General features: G+C 44.2%; 1 protein-coding gene across 1 annotated transcript in view; it reads right to left on the bottom strand.

Annotated features, from left to right (window-relative positions):
- satb2 (SATB homeobox 2) overlaps positions 1-7,746 on the bottom strand; it is a 205,688-nt gene extending 197,942 nt beyond the window's left edge. Inside the window, exons 1-2 of the mRNA XM_078404577.1 lie at positions 7,569-7,746; positions 2,746-2,922 (exon numbers count right to left, since the gene is read on the bottom strand). Of these exons, the coding sequence (XP_078260703.1) occupies positions 2,746-2,922; positions 7,569-7,746 (355 nt within the window). The remainder of the gene's footprint in view (positions 1-2,745; positions 2,923-7,568) is intronic.
- Between the last annotated feature and the right edge of the window lie 13,512 nt (positions 7,747-21,258).

Consider the following 21,258-nt stretch of genomic DNA (forward strand, 5'->3'; position numbering starts at 1 on the left):
TGGATACAGAATTGCCAACATGGTCGGAAGCAGAGGGTGGTGGTCGAAGGTTGTTTTTCAGATTCGAGGCCTGTGTCTCAGGCACCTGCACTGAGCCCATTTCTGTTTGCCTTCTACATCAACGGTTTGGATGAGAATGTACGAGGTCTGACTACTCAGTTTGCAAATGACACCAAAGTGGGTGGCATTGTAGATAGTGAAGATGGTTATTAAGAATTACAGTGGGATCTTGATCAGCTGGGCAAGTGATCCATGGAATGGCAATTGGACTTTAGTTCTGATAAAATGTGAAGTGAAATTAGGGAAGTCAAACCAATGCAAGACCCATCACAGTGAATGTTAGGGCTCTGGGGAGTGTTGTCGAACAGGGGGATCTAGAAGTACAAGTACATAGTTCCCTGAAAGTAGTGTCACATGTAGATAAGGTGCTGAAGAAGGTTTTTGGCATGCTGACTTTCACCAGTCAGGAATAGAGTAGAAAAATTGGAACGTTATGTTACAGTTGTGCAACACATTGGTGAGGCTCCACTTGAAGTCTCGGGTTCAATTTTGGGCACCTTGCTAATTGAAAGATGCCATTAAGCTGGAAATATAGCAGAGAAGAGTTACGAGGTCGTTGTCAGGATACAAGAGCCTAAACTACAAGGATAGGTTGGGCAGGCCATGACTTTATTCCTTGGAGCACATGAGGCCGAAGGCCGATCTTATAGAGGTGTACAAAATCATGAGGAGAATAGATGGGGTGAATGCACCGAGGTGTCTTATCAGGGTAGGGGAATCAAGAACAAGAGGGTATAGGTTTATGGTGAGAGGGGAAAGCTTTAATAGGAACCTCTGGGGCAACTTTTTCATACACAGGGTGGTTGGTACATGGAACGATCTGCTAGATGAGGTAGATAGCAACATCTAAAAATATTTGGACAGGTACATGGATCGGAAAGGTTTGGAGGCATAAGGGCCAGGCATCAAAATATTTGAACAACTTGGAAGGGGCATCTTGGTTGGACCTGTTTCTGTGCTGTTGACATGGTGACAATATTAGTGAGCAGGTATGTTTTTCTAACAATCCATTGGCTATGTGATTACTTTGTCTAGTTTATTTGTACTGTGTGTGAATTCACATTCTGGGCATGCATGGTGGGATTTGGGGTCCAGACCTCCTCTGGCTGCAAGTCCAGTGATGTAACCACAATGCTACCATATCCTCTGGCATTAGGGCTGAGGAACCCATGACTAAGCCAGCCTGGGACAGTGAGCTTGTCACTGCGACCAGCTCCCAGTGTAAGCATGGATCAGTCCAGGTAGACCAAGCTCCTGAGGCCAAATACTCCAGTCCCATACAACTGATTGTGTAGACCTTCATTCCCCGACTTGTAAGCACGCACTGAAAATGCCTGGGACTGAATGCACATGGATGGCCCCCTATCGACTGGCACCAGATGGGAACCCAAAGCGTAAAGCACTTAAATGCCGTGGAACTGGTTTGATGAGACAAACAAAAATGCAGGGACAGGCAAGACTGAAATTCAACCCCAGACACGCAGTATACTAGTGCCGTGCTTTGAGCAGGTAAAAGGCCTTTCAAACTCACCCCACCTGAAGCATGTTATAGTTATAATCATATTCCAAATTAAATACAAAATACAACAAAGCATTCGATCATCTGAGGCTCTCCTCGCATCATTATTGATATTGTTGAGCATGTTCAGCCAGTTTATGGTTGATATGGTTGATACGGTACAGAACACATATAAGATATATAGAGTAACCCCTTCGCTGATGAATAAACCAAGATGTGCATAGACTGACGTGTGATCTCCAACTTAATGCAGTTCAATGAATTATATATCACAAACACCTACATCAATTGCAATTAAGGCCTGGTCAGAACGGATGAGAGAGTTTGACATGTAGTCAGTTGATTAAAAACACAACGTATATGCACAATGCAAAATAAGTTTCCGATGATGCATTTGTATAATTGGTGTAACCTTTTTTTTGCTGTAGATTTTGCAGTAAGTACAATGGTTTCTAAAGCTCTACCTGACTCCAAATCACAGTTTGCTCCTGTGTTAAAGTCTGGCGCTGATAATGCATTCAGGCTTACAACAATGAACCTTTGCACCAACAGACCAGTTCTCATGGCAATGAATGCTAAACTGGTGGAAAATATGATTTCTGAGAACAGCCTGATCTGCCCAGAGTATTTGGTTTCATTATTTCCTTGCACTTCAAAATGATTTGTTATATGTTTATAGAAATATCGGAGTGTCTTCCTGAACAATGCAAAGGCCAACAGTATATTAAAACAAATTGCTCTGTGTTGCAACTTCTGTAAAATTCATCTCCTTGAAATGTTAACATCTTGTGAGTGAAATGACACTTTATTTCCCAACCAAGAAATATGAAGTTAGGAACTATTCCACTTTAAATTATTATTGGATGATTTCTGAAGCTATAAAATGTAATAATATGGCAACAATTACAAAACTCTAACCCACAAACCACTTATGTCCTGTTGATATGAATATTGTGACATTTTACTAATATGATGTTCCATTTCAAATAAACAGAGAACAACTGTTACTGCGAAGATAATTAAATTTGCAATGAAACCCAGCTGATTAACCTTTAGCCACAGCAATTTTTGCTTTCACTCTCTGCAAGTTTCTAATGCTGGAGTTAATGACAAAATTGCCAGACAAATTAGAGAACAAAACAGCGAGCAAGGAAGTTGGATCCTACCTTGGGCCTGAGCGGCCGAGCTGTGGGAATATCCAAGGGACAGCAACGCTGTCTCGATGAGCTGATTAAACAACACGTCTTTACGGATCAGCACAAATTCAGCATGCTCCTCTTTCCCTTCACTCTCCACAGGATTGTCAGACTGCTCCACCACACAAAACACTGGCAGGGTAGACCCTGAATAAGAGAGAAACAGAATTCATATAATACACAAGCTTTTGTTTCGAAAAGAGTCAGGTCTGATCACAACCCAATCACTACTAACGCTGTTTGACAGGATGAAGATTTTGTTCGTTGACTTGTTTATTAATTCCAGCAGTACACCATTAGTTTTGGTAATCAGACCACAGTTTAGAACTCAGAGACAGTCCTTATTGTATACCACAGTTCCACACACGACTGCCATTGGCCTTTTCCTTCGTCCATGAACATTGCAAAAAGCCACTGGGGCGACAGCTTTACCAAGATTTTAGTTTTGGGATGACCCCAAAATACTTCTACTTCTCTTAATTTCAAATGATGACAATTTACTTAGCAAGTATATTTGCTGCACAAAATCCAACAGTAGATCTGGATTTTTAAACTGGCACGAGATTCCACTGCGCAAAAAAACAAAAACCTGTTGTCCCCCACAACGTTTTAAACAGAAGTAACAGCCTTCTTCCAAAAGAAAGGAACCCGGTTTCAAAAAAGGAAAACGCACGCCTATTGGGTCCACATTTCCAAAAGCATCATTTTTTTAGAGATTAATCTCCTTAAATTTAACTTTATTCCCATCTCACTGTTAATGCTTTTTTTTTGTTTTGGGAAATGGTTCTCGCCCTGGGATACAATGACAATGTGATGATGGGCATGCAACATTATTGGGTTTAATGATATAAAAACATTAATTAACATGTTATAACTGAGCTATAAACAGTATCTCAAGGGTCTCGACCCAAAACATCACCCATTCCTTCTCTCCAGAGATGCTGCCTGACCCGCTGAGTTACTCCAGCTTTTTGTGTCTACCAGTATCTCTACATATGATCATTCTGTCCTCCCATTGCATCATTCAACGCACAAACGTACAATCTTTTTCAAGATTATTCACAATTCAGATAGAAATGTTAAAAATATTAGAGAGAGAAAAATAATTCCAAAGTTGACAACAGTTTTTCAGCAAGTTAGATTACAAGAGAGAAACCTCTTGCGACAGTGCTCACTAAGTACTGGCTCAACTCTCAACTAAGGTGACAGCTACTAAAAAAGATGAAAATAATAAAGTGAAACAGTGATCACTGATTCCTGTCAAGTCAACCCACATTCATCTTGGTCATGTTCGTGTGTATTTTCTTTAGCAAAGCAAAAGACAAGAAGGCAGAAACACTAAAAACTCATTAATTTTACCATATGTTTCTCTGTAAACTTGGAATTTTTCATTTCTTAATTTGCCTTTGACAAATAAGTTTAATTTTGATCAGTTTTTTTAAAACAACCAGTCGACATAATTGGAGAATTCATGTTCTGAAAGGGGGCTTCTCGTTGTAACACAAAGCTCAATTATTTTGCATTTAAAATCTTAAGAGGCAATGGAATAGTCATTTGATATATTTGGTAGCAAGGTTGGTCGGAACCGGCTGGAGGATGATAATGTCTCCTGTAAATCGGTCTCAGTATAGGTTTAACAAAATATGGTTCGAAATATAAATGGATGCTAAATGATAGGATCCGATAAGCTGGCGGTGTGTAATTCTGAAAGTTGACAACACAATCCTAGTGATTTGCTCAAGGTAAAACGGGTAAGCCCCCAGTCTTGACATTTTACTACATTTCCACATTCTGTTAGACTGTGAAATAATTTGACATAGGTATATGACACAATGCTGGTGTCAAATGCTGTTCGAGTCACCTTAGTCTAGGTTTTACGTATAATTTACTTATCATAGATATTTGTGACTTTGAGCATTCTCTTTTTTTCTATCGATGACATACAATGCATTAACCTACTTTGCATATCATCTCAATAAATTTACCAACAATAAATATTATACATTCTCCATTTTCACACAATGTAAGCTCAAGGTTTCTCACTCCAAAAATGTTAACAGCGTATTGCTCACACATTAAATTTGATACATTTTGTTTCGATTTTTTTTAACCTAGGCACTTTATGAGTTGATTAAAAAGTTGGAACATTAGGTTTAATTCTTTCCTTACGATTCATGTGATTCTGTTGAAATCATTTCCATGTTATTTCCTAATCTTTTCATGTTCCAGTTGTCTGATTTTAATTAGTGAAAAGATTCTAAGATTTAAATTGATGTAAAAAGTGGAAGTTATCACAGTCGTGGAATCAAATGAATGCCTCATTTGTTCAGAATTTGACTTAGCTTATGGTTAATTTAATTGTGAGGGCCAATTATGAAATGTTTCGAAGCAGAATCTCAGAGAATAATTAACATATTGAAATATAAAGGAAGGATAGGCATTGAACAGTCCAGGCAAAAGGTTATTTTGTTGTCAATATTCACAAAACAATGATATATAGCAGCAGACATAATATTGTGGTCACATATTCCAATCATACAGACATTCAGGAGGGATTTTAATTACTTTTCACGAGGGAGTCAATGATATTTATTGACCTCTTATTTAGGAGTTACCCTATTTAAACCTTTCGCCTGATTTTCCTAAGTAAAGTAATTAGCCATGGGTAAAAGGGTCTCTTCCGAGTACAGAAGGCTGGAAGTCTTTAGAATGATGGAAGGTTTTGACAAAAGATAGACACAAAAAAAGCTGGAGTAAGTCAGCAGGACAGGCAGCACCTCTGGCGAAAAGGAATCGGTGACGTTTCGGGTGGAGACCCTTCTTCAGATACGGAGTGAATGTTACCCCGCGAGGAAGAGACTACTTCCTAGAAACCTAGAAATTTCTAGTCACCTAGAAATTTCAGTAACAATTTTTTTTTTTAAGTAGATAATCGCACCAGGGAGATAGGAATGGCAGCTTCGGTTGATAGATTACGATTAAAGGGGTTCTCGTGAGTGTGAACTGGTTGGGTCGAATCTTCTCCTGTGTCGCATATCCCATGTTATCCCACGCAAAACCACTCGTTTGAATAAAGACGATTTTCTCTTTTCTTAAATAAAGTGTATTCCTAAGTGGTTGAGTTAATTGGCTACTGTAAATGCCCCCTAGTGTAATAGAGAGTGACTGTTCATGAGCACCAGGGGAGAGAGAGTAGGTAAGGGGGGCAGGTTACAGGGGAGAATGAAGTATAGATCCCGGCCCCAAACGTCGCATGTCGCCCGCCTGGCCCGCTGAGTTCCTCCGGCACTCTGTATTTTGCTCAAGATTCAAGCATCTGCGCTTCTTTTGTCCACAGTGGAAATAGGTGGGTTGATGGAAACAATCTGAGAGGCGGCATCTATGCCCGAAGGTACAAACGTACCGTCCTGCCTCCCCAGAAATAGAGCTGCAGGTTTACACCCGTGTTCACCGTTACATCTAGATAACAGTGCAGTGGAACTACCACTGTAACGTGGGATGTGCTCCTACCAACTAAATCCTAACATGTTCCAGAGCTTTTTTTCGGCAGAATGTGATAGTTAAGGTCCGAAGACAATGTGATGCTTTAAAGATTAATTTGTTCGCAGTATTGACCAAAAATTAGCTACCCCTCCCCCCCCCCCCCAAAAAACACCCCAATCTGACAATCCCAAAAACTTGCAATTCCTATCAACAGTGGATAAATCAGGCACGTTAATTAGCCTGGTTTAGGGATTAGGCCAAAGGGAGACACAAAATGCTGGAGTAACTCAGCGGGACAGGCAGCATCTCTGGAGAGAAGGAATGGGTGACGTTTCGGGTCGAGACCCTTCTTCGGACGTGAAGAAGGGTCTCAACACGAAAGCTCACCCATTCCTTCTCTCCAGAGATGCTGCCTGCCCCGCTGAGTTACTCCAGCATTTTGTGTCTATCTTCGGTTTAAACCGACATCACACACTTCTTCAGTGCTTCTTTGGGCCAAGATCGCGTTCTGCTTTTGGACTATATAATTGAAAGTTGCCCCATCCTTTTTGATCTCGGTGTACCTGCCTGCCGCTCTCCGCGAAACTTTCCCCCCACTCCCCACTGGCACACACACACACGCACACACATACACACGCAGCGCGGCTTCTCTGCGGATTTGAGGACACCTTTGCTGAACTATTGAGAGAAGGCCAAGATGCAGACCCTCCACGGTGGCAGCGTGGAGGCCACCGACTGGAGGAGAGCCTTTGGGAGCTCGCCCTTTCGGAAGGGACGCTGTGGAGGGGTAGATGGGTGGGTAACAGTAACCTGTACCTGCCTTCTCTCCATACCCCCTGATCCCTTTAGCCACATGGGCCACATCTAACTCCCTCTTAAATATAGCCAATGAACTGGCCTCAACTACATTCTGTGGCAGAGAATTCCACAGACTCACCACTCTCTGTGTGAAGAAATGTTTTTTCATCTCGGTCCTAAAAGACTTCCCCCTTATCCTTAAGCTGTGACCCCTGGTTCTGGACTTCCCCGACATCGGGAACAATCTTCCCGCATCTAGCCTCTCCAATCCCTTAAGAATTTTATATGTTTCAATAAGATCCCCCCTCAGTCTTCTAAATTCCAGCGAGTATAAGCCTAGTCTATCCAGTCTTTCTTCATATGAAAGTCCTGCCATCCCAGGGATCAATCTGGTGAACCTTCTCTGTACTCCCTCTAAGGCTAGAATGTCTTTCCTCAGATTAGGAGACCACGACAGATGAACCGTGCCTCCCAGTATTAACGTGTCTCTACTGACAGAGTCGCATCCTTACCTCCCAGAGCTTTGACGGGTGACCCATTGGACCTGGCTCTGCTTCCGTCCGTCTGGCTACCGTTGGGCTCCAGCCTGACCTTCTTACCCGGGGGTGGCCCCTGTGCCTCCGGGCTGCTGCTCTCCCTCCCGGGGCTGTCCCGGGGGAAGGGGCGAGGGCTGCCGCTTCTGATTTCCATTCTCCGCCACCAATGCGCCGGAGATCCCGAGTGCCGGTCACCGCGGAGAGTGCATAGATCTTGGAAGAAAGGAGACAGAACTGAGCCTCACAACCTCACGGACTTGCCCGAAATCCAACACAAAGCATTTCCACCGGTCACACGGGCGCGATGGTTGACCCTTTTATTAGGCGTATCTTATCGAAACGTATAAGATTATTAAGGGGTTGGACACGTTAGAGGCAGGAAACATGTTCCCAATGTTGGGGGAGTCCAGAACCAGGGGCCACACAGTTTAAGAATAAGGGGCAGGCCATTTAGAACTGAGACGAGGAAAAACTTTTTCAGTCAGAGAGTTGTGAATCTGTGGAATTCTCTGCCTCAGAAGACAGTGGAGGCCAATTCTCTGAATGCATTCAAGAGAGAGCTAGATAGAGCTCTTAAGGATAGCGGAGTCATGGGGTATGGGGAGAAGGCAGGAACGGGGTACTGATTGAGAATGATTAGCCATGATCACATTGAATGGTGGTGCTGGCTCGAAGGGCTGAATGGCCTCCTCCTGCACCTATTGTCTATTCTAACTTTTCAAATAAAGTCGGGTCACTACTTAACGCCAGCGACGGCGAAGCCTCGATTAAAGGTGTTCTCTCTCACACACGCAGCAGGCACTGCGATATCAACACATGTACAGAAACACACAACTTAAACTTAAACGTCTCTGAAAACCAGCGGCAATTAATTTCAGGTGTCTGTGAGTGCAGTGATGAAAGTTAAGGCTTTGTAGAATGAAACCCACGCTTAGACCCCCTTCAATGGGATGCAGGGAACGAAAGTCGAGGCACCAAAAGCCATCACGGAAAAGGCTTTCGCTTAAACGAACTTGTCACATTGCAACGCGCTCGACAGCTGTTGGACATTTTTGAAACAGACAGAAGCACCTTTCCCTTCAATACTTGTGGGAGCGGCGCCGTTTGAACGCGCCTGAGAGTGGTAACAGCTCGGACACACTCAGGTGACTTCTTATGACATGGTAATCGTATTTCGTATGATTACTGTCGCTTCTACCGCTATCCCCCGGGGTTGAAATCCGACTTTTGACCGTTCTTCTATTGGAGGTGACTAGTTCGCTGGAGACGAGGCCGTGTCTCTCCCTCTCTCTCTCTCCCTCTCTCTCTCTCTCCCCCTCTCTCTCTCTCCCCCTCCCTCTCTCTCTCTCTCTCTCTCTCTCTCTCCCTCTCTCTCTCTCCCTCTCTCTCTCTCTCCCTCTCTCCCTCTCTCTATCCCCTTCTTTTCTGCGCGGCAGCCTGACATTTACGCCTGCCCCCAGTCGCGTCCCCTGCAACTTACTATCTAGGAAGTGTCTGCTGGCAGGATGTGCGGAGTTGTGGCTCTGTCCATGGGCGAGGAGCAGGGGATCCAGGTCTGGAGGTTGCGCTGCCAGGCTTCAGTCAGCGACTCGGACCCTGTCCGTATCTCCCGCCGCTCCGATGCTCGGATGTGGGTGGATGGAGAGAAGGGGTCGGCGGTGCGAAAGAAAGTGGGACTCGCACATACACACACACACGCACACACACGCATACATACACACATACACACAAACACACACACACTATACTCCAGAGGGTTCCCCTTCCAGCGGCCACCCCTTCCACCAATTCATATAGAAATTATTTGAAAGAACTATCACCCTCCAGAACAAAAAAAAATTACTTCAAAGATTCAATATGCAAAATAAAACTTCCAGTGAAGCTGGCGGGCGAGTTTAGGAGCCAAGAGCCGCCCTTGTCACTTTGATCATATCTCTCTCTCTCTCTCCACGATCGAAGCCTTGGAACTGACGGCGACAGACTGAGAGAGAGATTATTAGTTGCGTTGTCTCATCAACCCTCCTCCAGTTGTCCTCCTTTCTCCTGAATCCCTGCTCGCTTCCGTTCCTGGTCCGGGACAGACTTCTGGTTTTTTTTGTTGTTGCAATCAACGATCGAGCCTCCAAGGTGAAAGGAGAGGAGGAGGGGAGAGGGGGAGAGAGAGGGAGGAGGGTGAGGGGGTGGGGTAGTCACGGGCGTGTGGCTCTCCCTGCGGCTCTCTCGGACAGCGGCGCTCAGTTTGATTAGAGAAATAACACGAGAGAAAATGCACACCTCCCTCCTCACCAACACACACACACACACACACACACACACCAACCACATGCACTTCCCGTCTTTGACGCGCAAGAATTTTTAATCAGCTTGATTACTGTAAGACGGCCCGCATTTATTACAGATAATAACACCACATGACCAGATGATTAGATGGCTGGTTGAGCCTCCTGGATAGAGGCGCTGAATGCCGCAAACACACACACACACACACATATAAACACACACACACACACACACACACACAAATACACACACACACACACACACACATACACACACACATATATATATATATATAAACACACACACACACACGCACATACACACACACACATATATATATAAACACACACACACACACACACACAAACACAAATATACACACACACACACACACGCACACAAACACACACACCTACCCCACACATACACACACACAATCACACACACACACACACACGCGTTTACAAGCTGACCCAGAATGCAGAAAGACAGATGCAGAAAGATCAAAACTAAGGGCGCGAATAAAATTGTAGCCAAACAAACCCTAGTTGTTATTTGGAACCATGTAGGCCGACGGAGATGCACCCCGTGTGGGAAAAGCACTCTCTTTACACACGCACTGTCCCCCCTACATTACTTCGGAGTTAAATTCCTGTCACAGGGAGAAGCGTTCAACACCCACTTTCTCCCCTCGGTGTAAATAGACAATTGAGAGCACGGTCTAGTTCTTCCTTTTATTTTTATTTTTTTCAACAGGAGCGTAGTATAAATGAAACAAGTGCACTGCCGCGTAAAATTAGTTAATAATAAACTGTATTCTTGATAGACAGATGCTGTCGGCTTTTAATAATTTATCAGAACGAACGTAAATTTGTCTGGGAGCCAGCACTGAATATTTAATAAAGTCAACAGTTCTATTCGCTCCCCGCCTTTGTCTTTTCAACCCGAATGTTTGCATGTGTCACCCGGCCCTACGTAAACGTTTGCTTGCTTTGCACCGGCTGTCCTTGGGCTGGCGGACGGATAAATCCCACTCCCGGGAAAGTGGACGTGCATCGCTTTTTGCTCTTGCATTCTCACTCCCTTCTCGAATTCGACACCAGCCCGCTGCTCTTTAAACTACTGCAGAAGAGCCTTCACTTTACTGCACCTTAGCATCGTTGTTTCTCTTCATCTTTGTTAACCAGGGTGAATCCCGTACTTTGGGACTCGACACATCTTAGCAAACGATGCTTGGCCACGGCGACGACCAGGCAACCCAAACTTGCTGGGATTATTTTGTTACTTGCTTGTGCGGGCGACCCAGTCAAGAGAGCTCACAGCTTAAGGTGGCTCCTACCTAACTCTTATTAAAAAAATTAAAAAACTTAATGCCTCAATTTCGGGACAAAGTGCATTATAAAACAAAGTAGAGTCCAGTTTTTATAAATACACTCCTGCGATTTCAGAGTTACACATTATTAACCCTCCAGTAAGAATAGAGAACAGAACCGGGTTTAAAGGGTTAAATTAATCATGATCTCTAAAATGAACAATGGATATAATCTTATTTTGACCAATAATTTAGCTTACAAAAAAAAAGTTTTTCAACTGACTATCTAAACTCAACCGTCTGAGTCTGAGTCTGAAACACGGTTCTCAAGAAGCTAACGACAGTTAGATGTGGCCCTTGTGGCTAAAGGGATCAGGGGGCATGGAGAGAAGGCAGGTACGGGATACTGAGTTGGATGATCAGCCATGATCATATTGAATGGCGGTGCAGGCTCGAAGGGCCGAATGGTGTACTCCTGCACCTATTGTCTATGTTTCTATGTTTCTATGACATTATTTTGCGCTACTTGACAGCGAGTAAGTACCCCGGAATATAAAGCGTGTAATCTATTATTGCCCGGTTCATCCCCAACAATGATGTCAACTGGATTTATTTAATGATCCGGAATATGCGACTGATGCACCATCGTCCATTTCTGCAGAAGCAAAGAATGGACGAGTTTTGCGAGGGGCATTTGCCGCTTGGAGCAGCTTCTCTGCGTTTGCTCGGTCGCCAGTAGCCCAGCACCAGCAGAAATGCTGTGTGTCACCAGCAGCCCCAGCACCAGCAGCCCCAGCACCAGCAGAGATGCTGTCTGTCACCAGCAGCCCAGCACCAGCAGAGATGCTGTCTGTCACCAGCAGCCCAGCACCAGCAGAGATGCTGTCTGTCACCAGCAGCCCAGCACCAGCAGAGATGCTGTCTGTCACCAGCAGCCCAGCACCAGCAGAGATGCTGTCTGTTCCCAGCAGCCCCAGCACCAGCAGAGATGCTGTCTGTCACCAGCAGACCAGCACCAGCAGAGATGCTGTCTGTCGCCAGCAGCCCCAGCCCCAGCAGAGATGCTGTCTGTCCCCAGCAGCCCCCAGCACCAGCAGAGATGCTGTCTGTCGCCAGCAGCCCAGCACCAGCAGAGAGGCTGCTCTGTCACCAGCAGAGATGCTGTCTGTCGCCAGCAGCCCAGCACCAGCAGAGATGCTGTCTGTCACAAGCAGCCCAGCGCCAGCAGAGATGCTGCTCTGTCACCAGCAGAGATGCTGTCTGTCGCCAGCAGCCCAGCGCCAGCAGAGATGCTCTCTGTCCCCAGCCAGCCCCACGCCAGCAGAGATGCTGTCTGTCCCCAGCAGCCCCCACGCCAGCAGAGATGCTGTCTGTCCCCAGCGGCCCCACGCCAGCAGAGATGCTGCTCTGTCCCCAGCAGCACCAGCAGAGATGCTCTCTGTCGCCAGCAGCCCCACGCCAGCAGAGATGCTGTCTGTCCCCAGCAGCCCCAGCACCGATGCTCTCTGTCCCCAGCAGCCCCAGCACCAGCAGAGATGCTGTCTGTGTGCACACAACTGGTCCTCCTTAACTTCAGCAGGGAGGGCTTGCCCGTACGGTGGCGCCACTGCGCCGTACACTGGCAGCAGAGCGTAACCGGATCGCACAACTCGAAATTCCTACTTGCTCTGGCCTGCCCTGGCCACCCATTCACATGTCAGCCGCCCTCGTCTCCTCGAAAATAAAATAAAGTAGGGCCAATCGCGACTTGGATAGCGAGGTGGAGGGGGGGAGGGGGGGAGAGAGAGAGAGAGAGAGAGAGAGAGAGAGAGAGAGAGAGAGAGAGAGAGAGAGAGAGAGAGAGAGAGAGAGAGAGAGAGAGAGAGAGAGTGAGAGTGGGGAAACGCCAGGCTTGAAAGAGCAAACATTACCTTGAGACGGAGGCGGCTCGGCTGCAGGACGGGAAAGAGGAGGACAATTTGAAAGCGATCGCTGGTCTTCCCAAATAAAGGTGAAGTCGTCCCGGAGAGTTGTGCGAGGTGAGCCGGCAGCAGGCGGCCCGGAGCCCGTGAGTAGCGCCTCCCGAAGCCGCGCATTAATTGCCTGATAATATCTACCGTCGGGATGAGACGCGTGTTTGCCTTCAGTGCAGATTGGGTCGATATTCATTGCATTTTAAATGGGTTTTATTACAGATCTGCAGTTTAATGCCCCCTCGGATCGCGTGGACATTGGGTGCCCATTGAGTAGTTTTGCAATCGCAGCACGCAGTTGCTTTGCATTTGCCCTGTTTCTTTATATGAAGCGAGTGTTTATCTCCAGTGTGGTATCATTTATTAACTATTTAATGCATAAAATATGACAGCTATCACGAGGCGGCAATTAATTGCTCGAGTTTTTTTTAAAAGTTGGCGGAAGTTTGACAATCCCGGGGAGAAAAAAAAAGTCCCGTCCGTCCGTCCCCCCCCCCCCCCCCCCCCCCCAGATGTAACCGATTGCAACAGAAATTTGGATCGTTCATCAGCCATCCACTCTCCTTCCTTCCCCAGCCCGACCGGTTCTCCCTACAACTTGGCTGTGATCAGAAGTAAGATAAAGTGACCGACCTGTTTTATTTCCCGCTGTACAGCAGAAAAATTATATTCTGCCTTGAATGCGCGTTGCTCTCTAGCCTTTCAGAAATGTATCCATTCCAAACCTTGACCAAAACCGAGAGGAAATAAAATATAGAATACACGAATGAAGACGCGTCTCTGTGAAATGCGGAAGGACTAGTGAAAGATCGCTAGTATCATTCTTTTGATATTACACCTCATGTAACCATCTCTCACCTGACAGTCCAAGCGAGTCTATTATCTACCTTTAGCCAGTATGCCCACCGCTTGCATGACAGACCCGCCTGGGCTATCAGTATTGAAGGCGTGTGTTTCAGGCGAGGGAAACAATGACAAAAGGATCAAAACTGAACACTTTCTCTTTCCGAAGTTGTAGTGCTCGCAGGATACGACAATGCCCTCTCTCAAACTGTGAACACGCCAACTTCCGCAGAGCCTGGTCTTTCAATCTGTAAAATGTTCAATAACCTTTGCTGTTTCCAAAGATCTCTGGTCGTAATGATTCAAATCATGTTGTGAATTAATGCAGCTGATTACAAACTGCAAGTGTGACTGGGCTGGATGGGGATTGTAGCAGTTCCCCAGTGATACTCGATAATCCCCAAAGCACCTAGACAGGTCTGCAACCCGGCCTCGGTGAAAAGAAGCGCCCCGATTACTGACCTTGTTCAACGGAATACAAACCAGTATTAAGCGCCGTTTTCCACAAGATCTCGCTGAGACTAGAGACGCACTTTTTGGGAGTTTTCCCCAGCAATAGAACCAGCTTCCACAAAACAAAACGTGGTCGCGCCAGAGGTGTTTTGCGGCATGTTAAATGTTAAATGTTAAATGTCATGAAGCGGCACTGTGCTGCTCAAGAACAACTTGTCAACTCTGAAGTCAATTCCACGACTTCACAATGAGGTGACTTTGCCTGTGTGTCTGGGAATCGCGTAAGGGGGGAGATGCAGCCCTTAAACAGAACGCAGTGGTTGAGAAACTGGCCCAACTTTGGAAAGGAGACTGCTCATTGTCGGTGCTTGAATTCATAAATCATTGAAAAGTATATTTTAGTGGCGTTGAATCTCAGAAAGCGTTTGAAACCGTTTAATCTGCCTGTTATTTTTTAAATCTAAACCGTGCTCAATACTTAGCACGCTTTTCTATTTCCCTCATCGTACGCTTGATACAAGTAGCATTTGATGTTAAATGTTCATTTATCTTTGATATTTTAACAATAAAAGTTTGACAAATTAATCTAATTGTGATTTCGTGTTGATGAACATCAGATTTGGTTAGTTGTTTCGCGCTAGTTAATATCAGACTGGCAAAAGTAAAATAAGCCGTGGTACCAAACGTGGATCAGTGGGAGTTTGGCTATGTTTTGTTTGTGGGCTTCCTGGAAAGAAATCTGCTCGCCGAGTAGGAGCCATTAATTGGAACATCTCGTGCCTCAATATAAAGTAATCCCCCAATCTTTTCACTAACGCCCTTCTCTTCTCCGTTTTTTTCCGTAAGAGAGGTCGAAAAGGCAGGACGAATCAGGACGAATGCTTTCTTGCTCTCTCACTTGCTGTGGATTGTATAATTATCTGGAAGAGTGTTCATCTCATTGTGCGAGACACCGAAACGTTTTGCTTCCAATTGAAAGCGAACGGGGGGATAAACTATTCTGAATATAATTAGCTGGAAGAAACATTTACTGGAAGTGTATACCATGCCCAAAACGGTCTAAATAAATGTACGTGCACATGTTGTTTGTGTGTACCTGTGTGTCTGGGTGTGCTATTTAAATGCATTTAAACATGCTGGTATAAATGTGCACGGGCATTCTAGGTTTGTGAGTCTCTACCCGTTCCATTGCACTAATGGGGTTGTGAAAAAACCCGTTTCGCCTGCTTTTTGTCAAGAAATTACACCCACCGACACTGATCTTGACAGTAAGTCGCTTCTGTGACATTCGACCTGATGTGTTACAATTCGGGCTTCAGTTTGATTTTTGATAAGCTTGTTTCGCAGGGAGCGGGAGGGGAGACAATCTAAAGAAACAATTTTCATTAGCAACATAAATTGGGAATTGATTAATTTAGATACCTTGTTCTTCCAGCTTCAGCATTTATAGTCACACCGTGCAGTAAGTAGCCCAGCTTGCAGTCCCTTGTCCTCACTGATTCTGTTGAATTGTGTTAATGTTGTATCGAATAATACGCTTAATTAAATAGGCGGTCATGCAGAGAACTTAAAACTCCAGAAATGGCCTATAAAGATTATTTATTAACTTTCACATTAAAGTGTACCAGCCTCGCAAACCCGGCCAGTTTATTTAATATCTATTTCAGACTGGATGGGGCACATTTTGCGGAACGTCGTGTCCAGTTGTAAGTGGTAAAGCTAATATATTAGCTTCTTTTTTTTCTGGAATGGATTCTAAAAGCAACCAGAAATAGGTTGTCCCCTTTATTTTGTAGATGGGAGCCCTTCCCTCCCCTGCTACACACTGCTACCCCTAACAAGGGGATGCATGCATTAAATCCAGCGTGGCAGCTTCCAATTCAGAGCACTTTAGTGGCTAAGCCTTAGGTTTATTCTGAAGTGTTGTATTACAAAGTGTCCCCCCCACCCCTCCCACCCCCTCCGACCGACTGGCGGAGCCTTACAATTTCTCCTCTTTGCGCTGGCCGCGCTGAGTGTTGTCTGCTGGAACTGGCACAAGAAACTTCGACTCAAGCCCCAAAAGATGCAGAGGTAGAGACAGCAGCGAACTAGAGAGACAGGGCGAAAGCGACACCGCAGGCTCAACGTCTCCGAGACGCTTGGCCCGAAAGTTCAGAGCATCCGGGTGGGTTGGTTTGTGGACAAGTGTAAGCTATCTCGAAAATCGATTCCATCATCCATTCAATTTAGGCTCAGCTGCATCCAAGCTGGCTTAATTCATTAATTACACGATTTTATTTTTTTTTAAAAGCATTGTTCTACTCTGAGAAATGTAATTAGTGCACATTTCTTCACTGGATTTCGCATGGTTAACAACCATTCTCAAAATACACTTTTTTTAAAATGTTGAGAGAATGAACAGATTTAGATATTCAAGAATGAATTATATCCCCCCCCCCTTTCACCCCCCCCCCCCCCCCCATCCCTTTCACCCCTCTCCCCGCCATCTGAAGAATATTCGCAGTGCCTGCGTTGATGTCTGATGACTGCACGTCACATTGCCAGGAGACATGGTGTTCAGCGCGCCATCTCCTGGATCACACAGAACTTGGATCATATCTCACCTGAATCGGAAACTTTAAAAAAAACATAATCCATGAAAGGGAAACGATTATATTAGTACCATCAAACGTACTGTTTTAAATCAATTTCATTTTTTAACTCAATAGATTAACTGGGTTGCATGAAATTTTTCTGGCACCCCTTTGTTGATTAGTCAATAAACTTGGTCAATGTTTCAAAACACCTTTCGCATTCCTTCTCTTCCAGAAGCTAAAACAGTTCGAAGTCAAAGCACACACCATGCCTGACTCCTTAATGTGTGATCTCTAAAAGCGCGACGTTCGTTAAAAATATTACACAGAGTTAAGGAAATAACGATAAACGGATGCGTTACATTCCGGTCTCAATGTTAAAATGTGACCGCCGTGAACAGACGCCTTATTTAGTGCCACATTTGAAGTGACAAGCATGTAGTCTATTATTTTTGTCGGTTAACTGTGAAAAATGAAATTATTTACAACGATGCTTTCTTTCCCTTACATCTTTAAGAATCCTTTATTTTGATAACAATTTAGTCCTGCTGTTACAACAATTTATTAAAATTAGTTGCTTCCTTAGCATATCATATCATCATCATCATATATATACAGCCGGAAACAGGCCTTTTCGGCCCTCCAAGTCCGTGCCGCCCAGCGATCCCCGTACATTAACACTATCCTACACCCACTAGGGACAATTTTTACATTTACCCAGCCAATTAACCTACATACCTGTACGTCTTTGGAGTGTGGGAGGAAACCGAAGATCTCGGAGAAAACCCACGCAGGTCACGGGGAGAACGTACAAACTCCTTACAGTGCAGCACCCGTAGTCAGGATCGAACCTGAGTCTCCGGCGCTGCATTCGCTGTAAAGCAGCAACTCTACCGCTGCGCTACCGTGCCGTGTTATTGACTAGTTTCTAAGCCTGGCGTGTGTTTGGTGGAACGGCTGATGTTCAGTTCCGATCTGGGACCTGTTCACTGGACGGACATAGAAAAGGTTGTCATTTGCCACTGTTGCTTTGAAAAACAAGGTTTATTTCTCTTCGTTTTTATTTGACAATCATTTTTGTTGGCCTTCAAACAATGAAATATGTGTGTCCTCGTGGCATTATTTTGATGCGGGCGAAGGATTTCTTTTGTTTGTTTCGAACCGTGAAGAGGAATTTGTGCATACGTGTACTGTTGTATGTATGTGTCACTGTGAAGGGTGTGTGTGTGTGTAGTGCATGTGTATGTAACTATAGGGTACGTGTATGTGTGTGTGCGTATGCGCCTGTTATTTGAGTAAATGCGGTGTCGTGTGTCATATGCGGTGCCTGTTCTTTGAGTGTGTGCGGTATATGTGTGTACGCCTCTTTGAGTGTTTGCGGTGTAAATGTGTACGGCTGTTTTTTGAGTGTGTGTGTGTGTGTGTGTGTGGTATCATATGTGTGCCCGCCTGCTCTTTAAGTTTGTGTGTGGTGTATGTGCGTACGCCTGTTCTTTGAGTGTATGTGGTGCATATGTATACGCCTGCTCTTTGAGTATAATGTGGTGTATATGCATACGCCTGTTCTTTGATTGTATATGGTGTATGTGTGTACGCCTGCTCTTTAAAGTGTGTGCGGTTATGTATGTGTGTGCGCCAATTTGAGCGTATGCGGTGTATAGAAACATAGAAACATAGAAACATAGAAAATAGGTGCAGGAGTAGGCCATTCGGCCCTTCGAGCCTGCACCGCCATTCAATATGATCATGGCTGATCATTCAGCTCAGTAGCCTGTACCTGCCTTCTCTCCATACCCCCTGATCCCTTTAGCAAAAAGGGCCACATCTAACTCCCTCTTAAATATAGCCAATGAACTGGCCTCAACTACCTTCTGTGGCATCGTGTGTGTAAAACGCCTGTTCTTTGAGTGTGTGAGTGCGTGGCTGTTGTATTTGTACTATGATATATGTATTATGTATTACACATATCTAATACAATTATATTGCATGTTTATCTATACATATATAATACAATATATGTAGATATATTGTACTATGATATTTGTACTATGATATGTGTGTGTGGGTGTGTGTGCATGAAGATTCCCTTTAAATTGGGAGCAAATGTGTCTATCCGACGAGAATTCTGAATCACTTTCTAGTTATTTTCATCTTTTCAGTTAATAAAATAAAGCGCGAGATCCGGTGCAGAAACGCGTGATTCTTTAAAATATTAAACATATTAATACGATGCTGCAAATGGTGTCATTCGCTGAAATGATAAAGAGACGTCGCTTTGATTTAACGTGGCTGGGCGAACGAACGATTGATTGATTGTCTTTTACGTAACTTACATAAATCACACGGCTGTTTAGGAATAACCGAGAATATTTATATAAACCGAAATTAATCTTAATTATATCTCATAAAATATTACCCGGCTTGGTACTTAGTTTTGTAAACGTCACTGGAAAAGTTGGTGTGGGTTTTTGTTAAGTCTGGAGTTTAGAATGTAGCATTGGTCTCTAACATTTTGTTCCACCGCCCCATACCGGCAGTCTCAGAGGAAAATATAAATGTCCCATAAAATGTATTTAATATACGATGGAAAACTAAGGTAACGCTGAGGTTCTGTGAGAGGATCCCGCTTCAAGGTTGCAAGTCTAACTTGTTTAGCAACGGACGTCTGTCTGTTTGGCGTGAACTCTTGCGATCATGTGCACCTGCAATGAGGGGAAATAAGCACATTTCTGGTCACCCCAGTGTCGGTTCTTCCAACAGAAACAGGCTACCCATGAAATGGGACAACGTGCGCCGAGATTTTCATGAGCATTTGTCACAATTAAACGATCATGATACATTATATCTTAAAAGAAAACTATTTTGATTTGGCGTCAGTAAAGATCGCTGGTTCTCAATCGTAAGGTGTGAACACAACAATGGCTGAAAGTGGTGAATGTTTCACTGTAGAAGGTGATCAATTCACCTGGAAGTCAGTAGCACCATTCAAACTGTTCTGCTGAACAAAGATTAACAGCAATTAATGTTATTAATTTATAAATCTAATAATCATTATTTGTTCGTTTATATCATGTCGTCTTATTAATAACGTTGTGAATTAATTCAATTAGACAGCCTGTGTCCCGTGATCCACATCTACTGGTTGAACAGCTGAAAATAATCTTTCTTAGCCTTCAAAGAATACAAAAGCTTCAAAATGGGACGTGTAATTTCGTTTCATTTGGCGCCTGCTTAATAAAGGAGGCGAAGGGAAATGATCACAGAATCACTCAACAGCCGTTAAGATATATTCATATTTTAGCATATTTGTTAATATATATTTTTAAGGCATTTTAGAACCGCTCAAGATTCTTTATCATTTGCATTGAATGTATAACCCAATTACAAATCGGGGATAATCGATCGCCATTATTGTGTGCTTTGAGATGACAATCGATTAGGAAATAATTCCTGTAAGAAGGGTCTCGACCCGAAACGTCACCCATTCCTTCTCTCCTGGGATGCTGCCTGACCTGCTGAGTTACTCCAGTATTTTGTGAATAAATAGGAAGTATTACCTGGGTAGTATGTGTAGGAAAGAAATGCAGAAGCCGCTTAAAACCGAAGATAGACACAAAAAGCTGGAGTAACTCAGCGGGACAGGTAGCATCTCTGGAGAAAAGGAATGGGTGACGTTTCGGGTCGAGACCCTTCTTCAGAACGTAGTGCACACGTGCGGCCTTGCAAACGGATGTGTGTGGTAATCGATAATGGAAGATTTCAATATTTATATAACAATGCGAATTGTCCCGGCCGCAAACGGCATTACTCCGATTACAAACGAACATGACCTATACCGCGGAACCCGTGGCCAGGTCAATAAAACACCATGACTTATTTTTGGTGCTCCACGTGATTAAAAAGAAAGGATATTTCTACCTTCAAGGAGAATTGTGTTATTGTATAATACATTTATCAAAGCAATAAACATCGATTTTTGAACTAAACTGATGAATTGATGGATTGTGATTTTGCAAAACACCACATTAATTGCGATTAATTCACTGACTTTGTTCACCTTAGTAATTCTGTTGAACCCTGAGGTCCAATTCATTTTTGTTGGACTTATTGCCCACACCCACCTCATCAACGGTTACGCAACATAATGTAATCAGAATTTTAAGAGTAATCTTCACACAATAAAGGCATTTCCAATTAGGCTTGTTCCAGCCCTGAACCCGTCCTTCGGACTTTCAGCACAAACCGAAGTT

Source organism: Rhinoraja longicauda, chromosome 8 (genome assembly GCF_053455715.1).
Source record: "Rhinoraja longicauda isolate Sanriku21f chromosome 8, sRhiLon1.1, whole genome shotgun sequence".
NCBI classification, from domain to species: Eukaryota; Metazoa; Chordata; class Chondrichthyes; order Rajiformes; family Arhynchobatidae; genus Rhinoraja; species Rhinoraja longicauda.